This window comes from Leptidea sinapis, chromosome 34, assembly GCF_905404315.1.
Source record: "Leptidea sinapis chromosome 34, ilLepSina1.1, whole genome shotgun sequence".
Lineage (NCBI taxonomy): Eukaryota > Metazoa > Arthropoda > Insecta > Lepidoptera > Pieridae > Leptidea > Leptidea sinapis.
Window position 1 is genome coordinate 7,042,570 of NC_066298.1, and position 16,370 is coordinate 7,058,939.

Consider the following 16,370-nt stretch of genomic DNA (forward strand, 5'->3'; position numbering starts at 1 on the left):
GCGCGCGCTGGACGAGCGGCGCCGCCTGTGCGAGGTGGGCGTGAGGGACGTGCTCGTGTGGACCAACGAGCGGCTGCAGCGGTGGCTGCTGGCTATCAACCTCAAGGTACACCGGCTGATCGCTTATCACATTTTATAAATGTACCTGCACTGTCATCTGAAGCGCGTGGGCTACTCGGTGCGCGCGCTGGACGAGCGGCGCCGCCTGTGCGAGGTGGGCGTGAGGGACGTGCTCGTGTGGACCAACGAGCGGCTGCAGCGGTGGCTGCTGGCTATCAACCTCAAGGTACACCGGCTGATCGCTTATCACATTTTATAAATGTACCTGCACTGTCATCTGAAGCGCGTGGGCTACTCGGTGCGCGCGCTGGACGAGCGGCGCCGCCTGTGCGAGGTGGGCGTGAGGGACGTGCTCGTGTGGACCAACGAGCGGCTGCAGCGGTGGCTGCTGGCTATCAACCTCAAGGTACACCGGCTGATCGCTTATCACATTTTATAAATGTACCTGCACTGTCATCTGAAGCGCGTGGGCTACTCGGTGCGCGCGCTGGACGAGCGGCGCCGCCTGTGCGAGGTGGGCGTGAGGGACGTGCTCGTGTGGACCAACGAGCGGCTGCAGCGGTGGCTGCTGGCTATCAACCTCAAGGTACACCGGCTGATCGCTTATCACATTTTATAAATGTACCTGCACTGTCATCTGAAGCGCGTGGGCTACTCGGTGCGCGCGCTGGACGAGCGGCGCCGCCTGTGCGAGGTGGGCGTGAGGGACGTGCTCGTGTGGACCAACGAGCGGCTGCAGCGGTGGCTGCTGGCTATCAACCTCAAGGTACACCGGCTGATCGCTTATCACATTTTATAAATGTACCTGCACTGTCATCTGAAGCGCGTGGGCTACTCGGTGCGCGCGCTGGACGAGCGGCGCCGCCTGTGCGAGGTGGGCGTGAGGGACGTGCTCGTGTGGACCAACGAGCGGCTGCAGCGGTGGCTGCTGGCTATCAACCTCAAGGTACACCGGCTGATCGCTTATCACATTTTATAAATGTACCTGCACTGTCATCTGAAGCGCGTGGGCTACTCGGTGCGCGCGCTGGACGAGCGGCGCCGCCTGTGCGAGGTGGGCGTGAGGGACGTGCTCGTGTGGACCAACGAGCGGCTGCAGCGGTGGCTGCTGGCTATCAACCTCAAGGTACACCGGCTGATCGCTTATCACATTTTATAAATGTACCTGCACTGTCATCTGAAGCGCGTGGGCTACTCGGTGCGCGCGCTGGACGAGCGGCGCCGCCTGTGCGAGGTGGGCGTGAGGGACGTGCTCGTGTGGACCAACGAGCGGCTGCAGCGGTGGCTGCTGGCTATCAACCTCAAGGTACACCGGCTGATCGCTTATCACATTTTATAAATGTACCTGCACTGTCATCTGAAGCGCGTGGGCTACTCGGTGCGCGCGCTGGACGAGCGGCGCCGCCTGTGCGAGGTGGGCGTGAGGGACGTGCTCGTGTGGACCAACGAGCGGCTGCAGCGGTGGCTGCTGGCTATCAACCTCAAGGTACACCGGCTGATCGCTTATCACATTTTATAAATGTACCTGCACTGTCATCTGAAGCGCGTGGGCTACTCGGTGCGCGCGCTGGACGAGCGGCGCCGCCTGTGCGAGGTGGGCGTGAGGGACGTGCTCGTGTGGACCAACGAGCGGCTGCAGCGGTGGCTGCTGGCTATCAACCTCAAGGTACACCGGCTGATCGCTTATCACATTTTATAAATGTACCTGCACTGTCATCTGAAGCGCGTGGGCTACTCGGTGCGCGCGCTGGACGAGCGGCGCCGCCTGTGCGAGGTGGGCGTGAGGGACGTGCTCGTGTGGACCAACGAGCGGCTGCAGCGGTGGCTGCTGGCTATCAACCTCAAGGTACACCGGCTGATCGCTTATCACATTTTATAAATGTACCTGCACTGTCATCTGAAGCGCGTGGGCTACTCGGTGCGCGCGCTGGACGAGCGGCGCCGCCTGTGCGAGGTGGGCGTGAGGGACGTGCTCGTGTGGACCAACGAGCGGCTGCAGCGGTGGCTGCTGGCTATCAACCTCAAGGTACACCGGCTGATCGCTTATCACATTTTATAAATGTACCTGCACTGTCATCTGAAGCGCGTGGGCTACTCGGTGCGCGCGCTGGACGAGCGGCGCCGCCTGTGCGAGGTGGGCGTGAGGGACGTGCTCGTGTGGACCAACGAGCGGCTGCAGCGGTGGCTGCTGGCTATCAACCTCAAGGTACACCGGCTGATCGCTTATCACATTTTATAAATGTACCTGCACTGTCATCTGAAGCGCGTGGGCTACTCGGTGCGCGCGCTGGACGAGCGGCGCCGCCTGTGCGAGGTGGGCGTGAGGGACGTGCTCGTGTGGACCAACGAGCGGCTGCAGCGGTGGCTGCTGGCTATCAACCTCAAGGTACACCGGCTGATCGCTTATCACATTTTATAAATGTACCTGCACTGTCATCTGAAGCGCGTGGGCTACTCGGTGCGCGCGCTGGACGAGCGGCGCCGCCTGTGCGAGGTGGGCGTGAGGGACGTGCTCGTGTGGACCAACGAGCGGCTGCAGCGGTGGCTGCTGGCTATCAACCTCAAGGTACACCGGCTGATCGCTTATCACATTTTATAAATGTACCTGCACTGTCATCTGAAGCGCGTGGGCTACTCGGTGCGCGCGCTGGACGAGCGGCGCCGCCTGTGCGAGGTGGGCGTGAGGGACGTGCTCGTGTGGACCAACGAGCGGCTGCAGCGGTGGCTGCTGGCTATCAACCTCAAGGTACACCGGCTGATCGCTTATCACATTTTATAAATGTACCTGCACTGTCATCTGTATGTATTTTTATCTACACCCATCCTTAAGGACACGTTCCCAAAACAGAGAGGATCGAATCGCACCACTACACTGACAACGCTCAAACACATACACGTACTTAAAGTTAATTGCGGGAATCAAATGAATTTGATACTTTAGCAAGTTTGAATTTTGTATTTTTTATAATTATGTATTTTTGATAATTGGTTGATGTATTCGTTTAGTAGTTAAATATTAGAACTTTAGATGGCAATCCTGTCGCATAACGTTGTGTGCGGTAAACGCAGTTTTTTTTAATTCCAAGATGGCCGCCGCGCAAAATTATGATTTCAGCAATATTGCGATACCCATATGGGTATCGTATCCGAGGTTATCGAGGGTACAGAGAACGATTTTGGGATCATTTTTGAAATCAAGATGGCCGCCGCGAAAAATTATGATTTCAACAATATGGGTATAGGATCAGGTTATCGAGGGTGCAGAGAACGATTTTGGGATCATTTTTGAAATACAAGATGGCCACCGCGCAAATTTATGATTTCAACAATATGGACATCGTATTCGAGGTTCTCGAGGGTGCAGAGAACGAATTTGGGATCACTTTTGAAATACAAGATGGCCGCCGCGCAAAATTATGATTTCAACAATATGGATATCGTATTCGTGGTTCTCGAGGGTGCCGAAAAGGAATTTGGGATCATTTTTGAAGTGTAAATTTTTTACGGATGAAACGGAATAAAGTGTCACGAAAATGAAGGACCTTTTTATCCAAGAAAAGGGGAGGGAGATTGCGTCTGATTGAGATAGAGTGAGAAAATGCGAATGTAGCATGAAGCAGACGGTACCGCTATGAAATAAAACAACTTCACTACTAGCGTTGTATCATGCAGGTTTAGCGCGCGGCCGCGAGTAAGTAGAACATCTACCCTACTAGCTTTGTATTGTGCAGGTTTAATGAATAATAATAATTAGTAAAACATCTAATAATTTCTAATATTGACAAAAATCAATTGGTTTAGATAACAGATTAGGATTAATAATTATTAATATAAACGAGATTTAAAAATTGTTTTTCACAAATAAGTTTCACTTCTGACATGTGTACTTTGTACGCACGCCATTTTTTGTGTTGTTTGGTGCTTTGGACGTAGCTTCCCCCCTAAGGACACCTCCCCTAAAAGTGGAGTTGAAAAAAAATACTGGAAACTTACCTTGTCGTTGGATAGGTCTTTGAAAGTTAGATTCAGGTTTGATACATGACATTTCCTTTGGTCTTTTGAAAATAATGCGGGATTAAGGAAGATATACGTTACATTTATGCTTATAGCTTAATAGCTTATACCTTATGATTACATCTATTGAAATAACTCTTCTTGACATAATATGGTGGTAATAATTGATAAGAAGGGTAGAGCTTCTTGTGGTTAAAAAGAGGATGAAAATTTTTTTTGCATGTAGGGTATCATTAGATAGGTCTGTCAAAATAAAATTTTGAGATTTTTTAATTAGTTTGGTAACGTGATATGTTTTGTAAATATTGTGGGTGAAAAGTCGAAACGTAAATATTTCTATATTTAGGGAATGAAGAATTAATTTAGCATGTGGGATATTGTTAGACAGGCCTTTTATAATATAATTTAAGTTTATGAATGAATTTTAATTTTGACGATGTAAATGACACCCATGAAGAAAATTTTGTAGATTTCATAGGCGCCATCATGGATTTCGATTTTGGCCCGATATTCGTTATTGTTGTATTGTTGACCCCAAAAACCATGAAAATGACACCCATGATGAGAAGTTGGTGAATTTCATAGGCGCCATCTTGAAATCAATTTCGACCCGATATTCGTTGTTGTTGACCCCAAAAACCAGGAAAATGACACCCATGAAGAGAAGTTGGTAAATTTCATAGGCGCCATCTTGGATTTGGATTTTGACCCGATATTCGTTATTGTGGACCCCGAAAACCATTAAAATGACACCCATGAAGAGAAGTTGGTAAAATTCATAGGCGCCATCTTGGATTTCGATTTTGACCTGATATTCGTTATTGTTGACCCCGAAAACCATGAAAATGACACCCATGAAGAGAAGTTGGTAAATTTCATAGGCGCCATCTTGGATGTCGATTTAATATAGACTTTAATCTCTAAATATATATATAATATATTTAGAGTTGAACTTATAAAACACTTATTGGATACTATTATCAACCCACCGACTATATCAATCAAACCCACATTCGTGCTTTAATACCCCTTATTACACAACAGTTGCATAAATAACAAACAAACGCCTCAAAATCTGTTCAATTGAACCAAAAATATCTATGTACGTTTTGGTTTTCTATATTCAATGCGCACCACTGTAACAGAACGTTTTATAACTCGCTAATGTAAATCCAAATATTTTGAATTAAAAGAGTTGCAATGAGTTTCTTCCTACTTCTGCTTAATAAATTTTCCGAAGTTGTTGTCAATCATAAATGTATACTTCGGCATTCATTACTGTCACTTACGAATGCACCTACACGAATAAACATGTGATTTACGTAAGAATCAGTAATACATCATCTTCGTTCGCTATAAGTGCCCTGCTAGCATCACACAGGCTTGTAATGATAAAAGGCATTTATTTTCTCAAATTTGAATACTTTAGAATTCTTTTTGATGTCTTTTCTAATATACTAGATACTACTACCGCTTCGGAAATAAATGGCGCTCCGAGAGAGAAAGGAGCGACGCAAGAAAGTCTCCCAGCACTCTTTTCTTGCGCTCTTATTAATAAAATATACAATATTGTACTGTCATTGCTATAAAATAATCATAATCTAGTCCCAGGCTGTCCGATCGCTTAGATATTCAGCTGCGAATGTAGGATTTACGACAGAGCCATTTTTTAATAAAACATTTAAATTTATTTATAGATAATGCTTGAACAGTGGCTGGAACTATATTATAAAATCCAATCAAAATTTTTTTATTTGTACACAGTCATTTACAATCACATATGAAACTCTCTCGGTAGATTTAGATAATCTGTGTTAGGGGAGAATCGCTCATTGTAAGTTATGCAAAACATTATGAAAAACTAAAAGTAAGGAAGTAATTGTCTCTAGTGAATTGGATTATAAGCAAACAAAACCAGTTATCTAGCCGGCCTGGCAGCCCGGGCGATCGCCCGCGAAATAAGTCATTAATTTCAATTTAGATCAGGTTATATTAGAATCATGCTAGCCGCAGGTACTCAGTCGGGCGACCGCATAAACATGGGAGTTAGGATCATGTACAAACAATTTTTTTTATGATATAAATAAAGATTATACTAAAAATGTACAATATATCAATATATAATAAAAGTGTATACATTTACTCTTAAAGCTATTTGTGTATAATGAAAATCACTATTTAGAGCAAAAGGGTGACGATTTTTGTGAAGGTATATTAAATTTTCATACATACATATAAATAGTTATTATAATCCTAGTGACGTTGCAGGAGTACGCCAATAACCTGTGTGAGAGTGGAGTGCACGGTGCGCTCATTGCGTTGGACGACAACTTCGACGCGAATAGCATGGCGCTAGCACTGCAGATACCCACGCAGAACACGCAGGTACTGACTCGATGAATTAATAAAATATAATATCTATATATATATATATAAGAGATTTCCACGTATATAGTCACTCATCACGTATCTCTGGAACCATTAGGTGTAAAGAGAATATTCCTTTCGCTGAGTAGAGGTCAGCTAAGAACGGATTTTACGAAATTCCATCCGCAAGAGTTTTTTTTCTATGATTAGAACAACGTCTGTCGCGTCAGTGAGTATATTTACATGACCGAAGTTACATCTTCCTCAATTCCAATGGCTAAAAAAAAATTATGAATTGGCAATAATAACAATAGCGAAAGTAAATATTACACAGATTGGGAATGGAGCGTCCGCCTTCAGGCTATTAAATAATAAGTTACAATATTACTTTTTAAACATATTCTTTGATGAAAAAAAAGGACGCTGAGTTTTTTGCGCCCATTATTCTCAGGGCTGAGGCATTCTCTTTGGAATGGGTAGTTTTTGACTTTCAATAAGTGATGTCACATCCTACTTTGAATTAAAATATTTGATTTTGAATTTGATAGGGAGAAGTCCTCGGTGAAATTATACCTAATATTATTCCACAGGCGCGGCAAATTCTTGAGATGGAATTTAATAATTTATTAGCTTCGGGTACGGAACGCCAGGCGCGTCAGTCACAGCACTCCGCGGCGTCCTGACATCACACCATCAACTAGGCCCCGGGCTCCTACGGGATGACCCCGCGGGCTCCGCGAGACTGTGACGTCTACCCGCGGGACATCGGCTAGACCCCGTGCAGTCGGAACTAAGTGTTGTCAGTGTTGTGGCAATATTCGTTGCATTGCATGACGTTGTTTTGTATTTCTAAGTGACGATGACGAACTGAATCTATTTAAACGTTCCAAAAATTATTTTATAATTTATTTATTAGGAGATGTTGTCTATGGTTGGACTTCAATTGTTACTGTAGTCTGAACCTTCTCGTTGGTGACATTTTTCATCTGTGACACGTTTAAATTTGGAACTAGTCATAGAAATGTCGACGCTAAACATGTCTCGGATTTAAAATGTCGCCATTGTTATGAATTGTATATTGTGAGTTACGTAGCGTGAAGCTATATTATATACTCCGATCACGTGAACAAGTGCTCTATTTAGGATTCCTATGTACTTAATACAAATTGTATTCCAATATTTATACGAAAATGTCGTCGCTTTAGCCTTATAGATTCGCGGGAAATTTAAACTTTTATAATGCTAATGAAATATAGTTATTTATATTAACAATTTAACCTATGATCTTTTTTTTTTTTAATTTATTCTATCGTGACAGAACAATTAATAATAGTAATCTTAATGTTAAGAAATATCCGACGAATATTGACCGAATAACTTAGGCATAATGTATTTAATTGTTTGTCACTTGAATGATCTATAAATTATTATCTAATCAGCTTAATCTGTTAAACGTTAGCGCAATGAAATTTCACTATCACCAATAAATGTTGAGAGTTTAGATCATTTATGCGCCTAGATAGACTGACAGCTGTATAAACGTCGAAAAAATTAGGCTTTAGAACTAATCTCTATTTTGAGCAATCTACGCACACTAACACAAAGTGTCCAGTGTCACGCACACTAAACTAATATTCCTGGCCTGTTTTTTATCTGTTGTCTAACAGCAAGAGACTCTATCTAGACGTATAAATTATTTAAGGTTGAGAGTTTATTTCGTATATCTATTTCTCAAATGATTTGAGTATTATACCGAGCATTATGTACATTGTACATATTATAACTTGGAAGGCGCCATGTCGAGCAAATTGAAAATATGATTCTAGTCTCTTAATTTTTTTTTTATTTTACGTAACGTGTACCTACGTGCACCTAAACCACTTCGGCCTTGCAAATAAACTTGGTATATAGTTATACCTGATAATTAACCAAGGATATGCAAACTATTTTCAAATAGATATTTTGGATTGGTTTATATTATATATTATTGGTATAACGTTTCCCGCTTTTATTTGCAAGGCTGCTTGACATTCGGAAAACTTCAGAATTATCATTGTATTGAAATAGTTGTCAGCGATATAGTTAACATTTTGTAAATTGTTGGTTTATTATCAGGTATAGAGTTTAAAAAGTTGACCCCTTGTGTATACATATTTTAATACAAACTTTATTAACTGAATAAGTTTTTTTTTATATTCTAAATTCTTGAATTAAAAAAAAAGGTTTGACGTTTTTAAACTACTAACGTTGGCACGAGCCACGAAATAAGTATTATTGTAACAAAACATTATCCATTTAAACCTGTTGTTTTTTGGTGAATCCCGGAATTGTAGTTACAAGGGTCATGGTCGCCATTAGGTAACAATTAGTGCTAACTGACATTAGTAAATATTCTTTTTAACGCTTTTTGATGATTTATCAATGGTTTGTCTATTCTCAAAAAAAAAAGATTAACTTGTTTTGTAGGATTTCTTAGACTTCCAATTTTTGTATAGTGAAATTCAAAATGGCGCTGAAATACTGTGATCTGATTGGCCGAGTGGTCATGCACAACAAATGAATGAAATAGTGCAATAAATTGACTTTGTATTTGTTTCGTTTTACTTTCGTTCCCAGTGAGTCTGTTCGCGACTAATAAATAGCTAAAGTGATTTAACAGAATCTATTATTAGCTAATGTTGTAAATACTATGTAATTATATTTATACTTATAGCATACTTAGCTAGAATGTGTTCATATTAGGCGTTCGTTTTATATAACAATTATTTATTTACTAGATTATATTAATTTATTGCTTTGACACAGTGTTATCAGTAAATAAATAAATATTACCTCATGTATCCTAGCGGTTGTCGGAAATCACAATTTAAGATGTAATGCTCGGGCTAACGGGATAACGACGGAACGTAAGGAATTAGACAAAACAAATACTAATACATTCCTTTGTAAAATTTCATGTATTTTTATTTTTATATAATTATGCATATGCTATTAATAATAACTATAGTATCTATTCATCCTTACTTTTATATCACTATTATATTTACGCTTTCTGTATGTTTAATCATAGATTAAGTACACAAGTGCTTAATGAAAACATATAAAAACTCAAAAACCATCGTAACTTCTAAACATTTTGTACAATAATTGGACGTAGTTCCTGAAAAAAGGTTCCAAGCCACAAATATCACATTTTAAGAAATTCGTATTTAAAGTTTAATAATTATTAGTGTATTCCATACATGTGGGTTGGCCTACTAAGTCATGATGTGATTTAAAGAGTGACAGTAGGGCTGCCATTTTTTGTCAATCCGTTAATATGAATCACGTGACCAGTTTTGTGTTCTAAACTCAATTAGTTAGATGATTGTGGTTTGAAACGTTTTTCTGGAATTACGTCTAATTTACCTCGAGGTATGACATGACTATGTCGTTTGTGTAATAAATCCATACACTCCGTTCACGTTACCTGTGTGGCACGAGTCTTGAATGTTTGTTTAGCGTGAATGAGATCGATATACTGTGTATTATTGTGTTGTAACAACATTTATGTTCCACTGAATACTATTATGTGTATGATGCTGCTAGACAAATTATTTGATAACATTTTCTGTTTATATCAAGTTACCTGTATACGCTTGATATAACATATACCTAGTCTTGCCATAAATACTGAAACAAAGAAACAAAAATTCTATTGCAAATAACATTTATTACTTTTACAGTGTGTTAGTTTAATACATAAATATGAAACAATTTTAAATATAAAAGGCTTTTTCGAAGTGGCCTCCATTGGGTGCAATACAGTCCTTTAAACGTTGAGGCCAGTTATCAATAGAAGTACACACTCTTTCCATGGGAAAATTCTTCAGAGCCAATCGTACGGATTGTTTTAGGGACTCCACATTATAATGGCGTTTAGAGCAAGCCGTACTCTTTAAAACTGACCATAAATCATAATCCAGCGGATTAAGATCGGGACTAGACGACGGCTAGTCTTCAGCTCTGATGAATTCCGAAACGTTCGATTTCAACCAAAACTGTTTAGACCGAGCTTAATGGTGGTGCCGAAACTTGTTGGAAGGACCATTCTTGGTTATTGAACAAGGTGTTGTTAAGGGGCTTCACTACCTTCTCAAGAATGTTTTGGTACCTTTTTCAGAAAGGTATAACTCAGTCACTCCTTCATAGCTAAAAATCCGCCAAACCATCATTGAAATCGGACGATTCGATCGTGCCCACGTTGCACTCTGTCAACTAATTGGGAAGCTTCCTTAGTTTTAGAAATGAATGCGGTCATTTTAATTGTTAAAATCACAATTGTAAAAAAATCTAGTAGTTGTTTCGATTTTACCTACCTATTCTTTTTTAAATTAGCAGTTCGGAAATGATCAGTACATCTCTTATAGGCTGCAAGTCCTAAGTCATCTTTTAAAATACGCGACATGGTTCTAGGTGCTCTCTTCATCTCAGGAGATAAAATCTTTTGCTTTCGAGCAGGATTCTTCGAATTCTTTCCCTTAATGTTTTGACCACCTTTTTCGTACGAACACTATGTGAACGGCCAGTGGTGCTTTTTCTGTCACAAACAGAGGAGGTCTCATTGTATCTATTAATAGTCCGACACACAAACATTTTACTAATACCAAGCGTATCGAGCGCTTAAAAAATTGCATTGGCACCATACCTACTTTGTGTAATTCAATAATGCGATTCGGTTCTCTTGATCACCCCACTCCATTTTAATATCGCAAAATATTGTACAATGTGTTGGCGCCAAATTGAGAAAACTCAATGAACAATCATAATATAAATATTACAGAATCCAAATTCAAATGTCATATTTTGTTCACTTTTAATTGTAACAGTATTTATGGCCAGACTAAGTATTACTGTAATTATTATGACGGGTACTCACGATATATATTTTATTAATTTGATGCCGATATTTTGATCCAATTGCATGAATCTTGGTCTCTTGACACATTATTACATCAATCTGTCCACTTAGCTTAATTCGTTTTGTTATTTTATTCCCCAATTCGCGACACACACTACTGACGACATCCATACTTTTGGGGTTAAGGTCCGCGATGATAAAAACATATATTTTGTTTTATACTGCCAATATGATGTCAATCCAAATATTACAATTATGCTGAACTTTGTGATGTTACGAGAAACCTTTGATTGTTCAGGCTGTGTAGATAGAGTCTTCGAGTTGAAATCATAATTTTGCGCGGCAGCCATCTTGGATTTCTATAATAATTCAAAATCTGCAGGCCTGGGAACTTTGAAGACTATATTCATATTGTTGTTTTAATAATTATAATTTTATTTTAGTGAATTCATTATATTATGTATACCCGACCTTAAATTCGTATCACACTCCGTCGAGAACAGTCTTATAAATATAAAATGGGATAAAAACTCCCTTTTGCTGTTTTCGATATTTATATTTTTGTAAGTGCTAAATTACTTCAAACAGTACATAAAACGGCTTAATCGTATTGGATCAACGTCAACAGAAGCCTAGTATACGAATCCGACAACAATAAGCACTTAATGTTAATTAAAACAGTTCAATACAGAATATTTTCTTTCCATTCAGCTTACAACATTTTAAGTTTAAAGCTTTGAGGAGTCGAAAATAAAACCCTTATTTTTTTAATTTTATTCGGAGCTGCAGTTGTCTTTGCCACATTAATTTTTGTTTCGCCCTCGTTAACACATCAGAAATATTGATGTAGGGTCTACTCACACTTATTCAGCTCCTTTCGCGTTTCGTTGAACGATTTTGGTCACACTTACAGTTCAACTTTCATCTTTTTTTATGTTTTGAATCTGCAATAAGTCCCCAGACTATAATCAGATGTGTGATATTGTTTATAAAGAGCAGTAAGCTCTACTAAACTGTCTATTTAAAGTATGTGGTTTCTTTTTAAACACTTCACCACATTGGCATTGTCAAGTAATCCCGAGGCTAGTGGATTACGATGGTGTTTGAGACGTGCAATATATTGTTTTTATAGCTATTTCTAATGCCACTGTTGTAATCCCCAAATACTCGTGTATTTCATAATTCCTCACATACCAGGCAGGGTTTGCAATAGTCCTCAGTATGCTGTTTTGCGCCCTTTGCATGCAAACAACTTTGCTTTTGCTCGCGACTGTATCGCGATATCTGTATGCCATATGTCCATATAGGTTTCAGAATGGGATTGTATATCTATAGTTTATTATTCAGGTAGAGTGCGGAGTTTCTACCCATCAGACAATATAGGCGTTTAAACTTGTAGTTAACTTGGTCTGTTTTATTTTTCACGTGATTTTTGTATGACTTTTCTAGACGCTTGAGTCTATCCGAGTAGAGTCCTAGATATTTTACATCTGTTTGAGGCGAATCCTTATTATTTAATCAAACTGAGGGAAGGAAACTTTCCTCAGAGTGAAAGTTATGTCTTGATTTCTGTGCCAGTGCACAGCCAGTGCTTGGATGCGCCATTTTTGCAGCCATTCTGAAGTAGCCTTTAGGATCACTTGCAATTTTTACATGCTGACCACAGCCATAAAAGCAATACGAAGTGCGAAATGCAGATCGTAACTTGCACTGACAATGAGTCGAGAACCATTTGTGTACAGCGCTCAAATCTATAGCACTCGCATGATAATAAACACATTTGTCCTCATTTTATGAATGTTTGCCGCGATAGCTGAATAGCAGCGGAGAGCTAAACGGATGCGTACGCGTCTCTATACAAAATCTTAGTTTTCTATGGGGCATAAGCTGAATAAGTGTGTGTAGTCCCTAGTAGAATTCTTGAAACTGAAAAGGCTTAAGATAATCCTCCAAGTTATGCCATTTGTCAATTAGTTTCACCTCATATTAACATTTGACAAAAAATAACGTTCAGTTAATATGTTAGGTTACATCGACTTTTTTATTTTATTTACTAATTCAACTGTTTTGTTGAAATTGTCTAGTAGCAGTATACATAGTTATGACGGACATATTATATATATATGAACAGTATTAATTATATTTAAATAAAAAGTGACCATTTTCACCTGTGTGTTATTTAGCCGAGATGTATTCCATGTGCGTTGTATATACCTACTGAATCAATGTTTCCATTTTTATAATCTCCCAATTTCTTAGGAAATCTATACTTGCCTGATTTAAACAATATAATATATGAAATATATTGATATATTGTACTAGATACACAGTTGTTGATTAATAAAAAAGTAAAACGTGCATAACATTAAAGTTTTTCATTCCAATACGCCGTAAATACAATAAATTTCCAAGTCGAAATTTTTTGTCGCTAATATCTTGTGATTTTTAATTCAATTTTATTTGGATGAATTCCTACAGATGTCACCTCGACAAAATGGAGCTAAACATTATAAAAGATCTGAATAACTCGATCCTATTCTGGTTTTGTTATGATAATAGAGCTACAGGATTCGGAGGAGGAGGATTTACATACATACATACATAAAATCAAGCCCTTTCCCGTAGGGGTAGGCAGAGACCACTTCTTTCCACTTGCTACGATCCTTACATACTTGTTTCGCTTCGTCCACTTTCATTATTCCTTTCATACACGGTTTAGGGTACTCTTGACCTGGCCTTTTTTCAAGACGTCCCTGATTTGATCTTGAAACGTCCGCCTAGGTCTACCCCTTCCAACACTTTCATTCACCCTGCCCTTACACTTTCTTCGTCAATCGTTCTTCATTCATTCTCTCGACATGTCCAAACCATCTCAGCATACCTTTCTTAATTTTTGTCACAACATCTTCTTTCAGACCACAACGTTTCCTTATAATTAATTGGAGGATTTATACCTTTCTAAAAGGCCGTCAACGCACCAGTAATTTCTGTGGTGTTCCAAGAAAATGTGGGCGGCGGAGATCACTATTTAGATCATTTATACGTCTAGATAGACAATGAAAGCAATGACAATGAATGTGAAAATGTCGAAAAAAATTGACTTTAGAACTAACCTCTATTTTGAGCAATTCACACACACTAACTCAAAGTCAGTGCCGGATTATCCACGTAGCGAGAGTAGCAATAAGCCTGAGCGTAATTTTTTGAGTTGAAATGTGGTATTTTACTTGATGTCACAAAAACGCGAAACGTCTAACATTTACTTACTAAGACAACCCATGTTAGACACTTCGTAAGCGACTAATTCCAATATCGATTGAGGGCTTCTTGAAAGGTTTTGCTACGGGCTTGCTTAATCCGTCGTTGCAGAAAGTGTCATACAAATCGCAAGTGTAAGCCGTAGCTTGTCGCGAACACTAAACTAATATTCTTTGCTTGTTTTTATCGGTTGTCTAGCAGCAAGCGACTATCTAGATGTATAAATTATAAAACTTAGCATAAGGTGACCCGTACGCTCGTTTATCGTGCTCTACCATAAAAGTACATAATTCAAATTCAAATATTTTTATTCAAAATAGGATTTATAATCACTTATTGAACGTCAAAATCTACCACCCATTCAAAAGAGACTGCCTCAGACCTGAGCAGAATGGGCGCAAGAAACTCAGCGGGCTTTTTTTATATATAAAATATGGATTACAATGTAATATCGTACAATAAGCATTTATAATTAAAGAGCCTGAGGGTGTTCGCTTTAATCCCAGTCCGTGGTGTCATTAAGAAAATCGTTTATGCTATAATAACCTTTCCCACACAAACGTTTTTTAACAATTCTTTTAAATTTCGTAACACATTTGTTTTGTACATTTTCTGGGATCATATTGTAGAAGCATATACATCGCCCAACAAAAGACTTACTAACTCGACCCAACCGAGTAGTAGGCATAACAAGTTTATGTTTGTTCCTCGTGTTAACATTATGAATGTCACAGTTTCTAGAAAATTCTTCAATGTGCTTATGTACATACAGAACATTATCAAAAATGTATTGAGAAGCAACACTCAAAATGTTTATTTCTTTAAATTTTTCTCTTAATGATTCTTTAGGACCTAGGTTATAAATCGCGCGAATAGCCCTTTTCTGCAGCACAAAGATAGTATTAATATCGGCCGCACTGCCCCATAACAATATACCATAGGACATAATACTATGAAAATAACTAAAGTATACTAATCTCGCCGTATCTATGTCAGTTAACCGTCTGATATTCTTAACCGCATATGCTGCAGAACTAAGCCTATTCGCCAATCCTTTAATATGGGGGCCCCATTGCAATTTGGAATCAAGAGTAATGCCAAAAAATATAGCAGATTCCACTGGTTTTACCACCTCTCCATTTAATAAAATATTCGCATCTATATTTTTGACATTTGGCGCGGTGAATTTAATATATTTGGTTTTATGATTATTTAACAATAAGTTATTGGCGCTAAACCAGTACACGATGTCAGATAGAGCATTGTTTACTTCGTCATATAAAACTTGGCTTCGTTTCACTTTGAATATAAGTGAAGTGTCATCCGCAAACAATACCACCTTGTGTTTTTTTTCTACAAGGTTAGATAGATCATTTATATAAATTAGGAAGAGGAAGAGTCCAAGAATAGACCCTTGTGGTACCCCGATACCGAGAGGAGTCCCAGGAGATCTCCTGCCATTCACCTCGACCCTCTGAATCCTATTATTTAAATATGAGATCAGAAGATCGAGTGCAGATCCTCTTATACCATAGTGGCATAATAATTGTAGCTATTCTGGATAATTTTTAAAAGATTATTGTTGACCGATTTTATTTTCTTAGCGTTACATATTCTTTGCTACTGGAGCCGGAATAGTGGCCGATGAATAAGACTGCAGGGCAGTGAGTCTGAGCAGCAGACTCCAGACAATATGCGTATAGAACATCGGCTGCGGTATCGACAATAAATATCGAAACTATAAAGTTCTCAATTTATATCTACTACCGTG

At 39.4% G+C, this 16,370-nt stretch overlaps 1 protein-coding gene across 1 annotated transcript in view; it reads left to right on the forward strand.

Annotated features, from left to right (window-relative positions):
* Positions 1-9,394, forward strand: part of LOC126975042 (liprin-alpha-1) — a 129,567-nt gene extending 120,173 nt beyond the window's left edge. The window contains exons 25-26 of the mRNA XM_050822827.1: positions 6,343-6,459; positions 7,032-9,394. Coding sequence (XP_050678784.1) covers positions 6,343-6,459; positions 7,032-7,124 — 210 coding nt within the window. The 3' untranslated portion in view covers positions 7,125-9,394. The remainder of the gene's footprint in view (positions 1-6,342; positions 6,460-7,031) is intronic.
* The last annotated feature ends 6,976 nt before the right edge of the window (positions 9,395-16,370 follow it).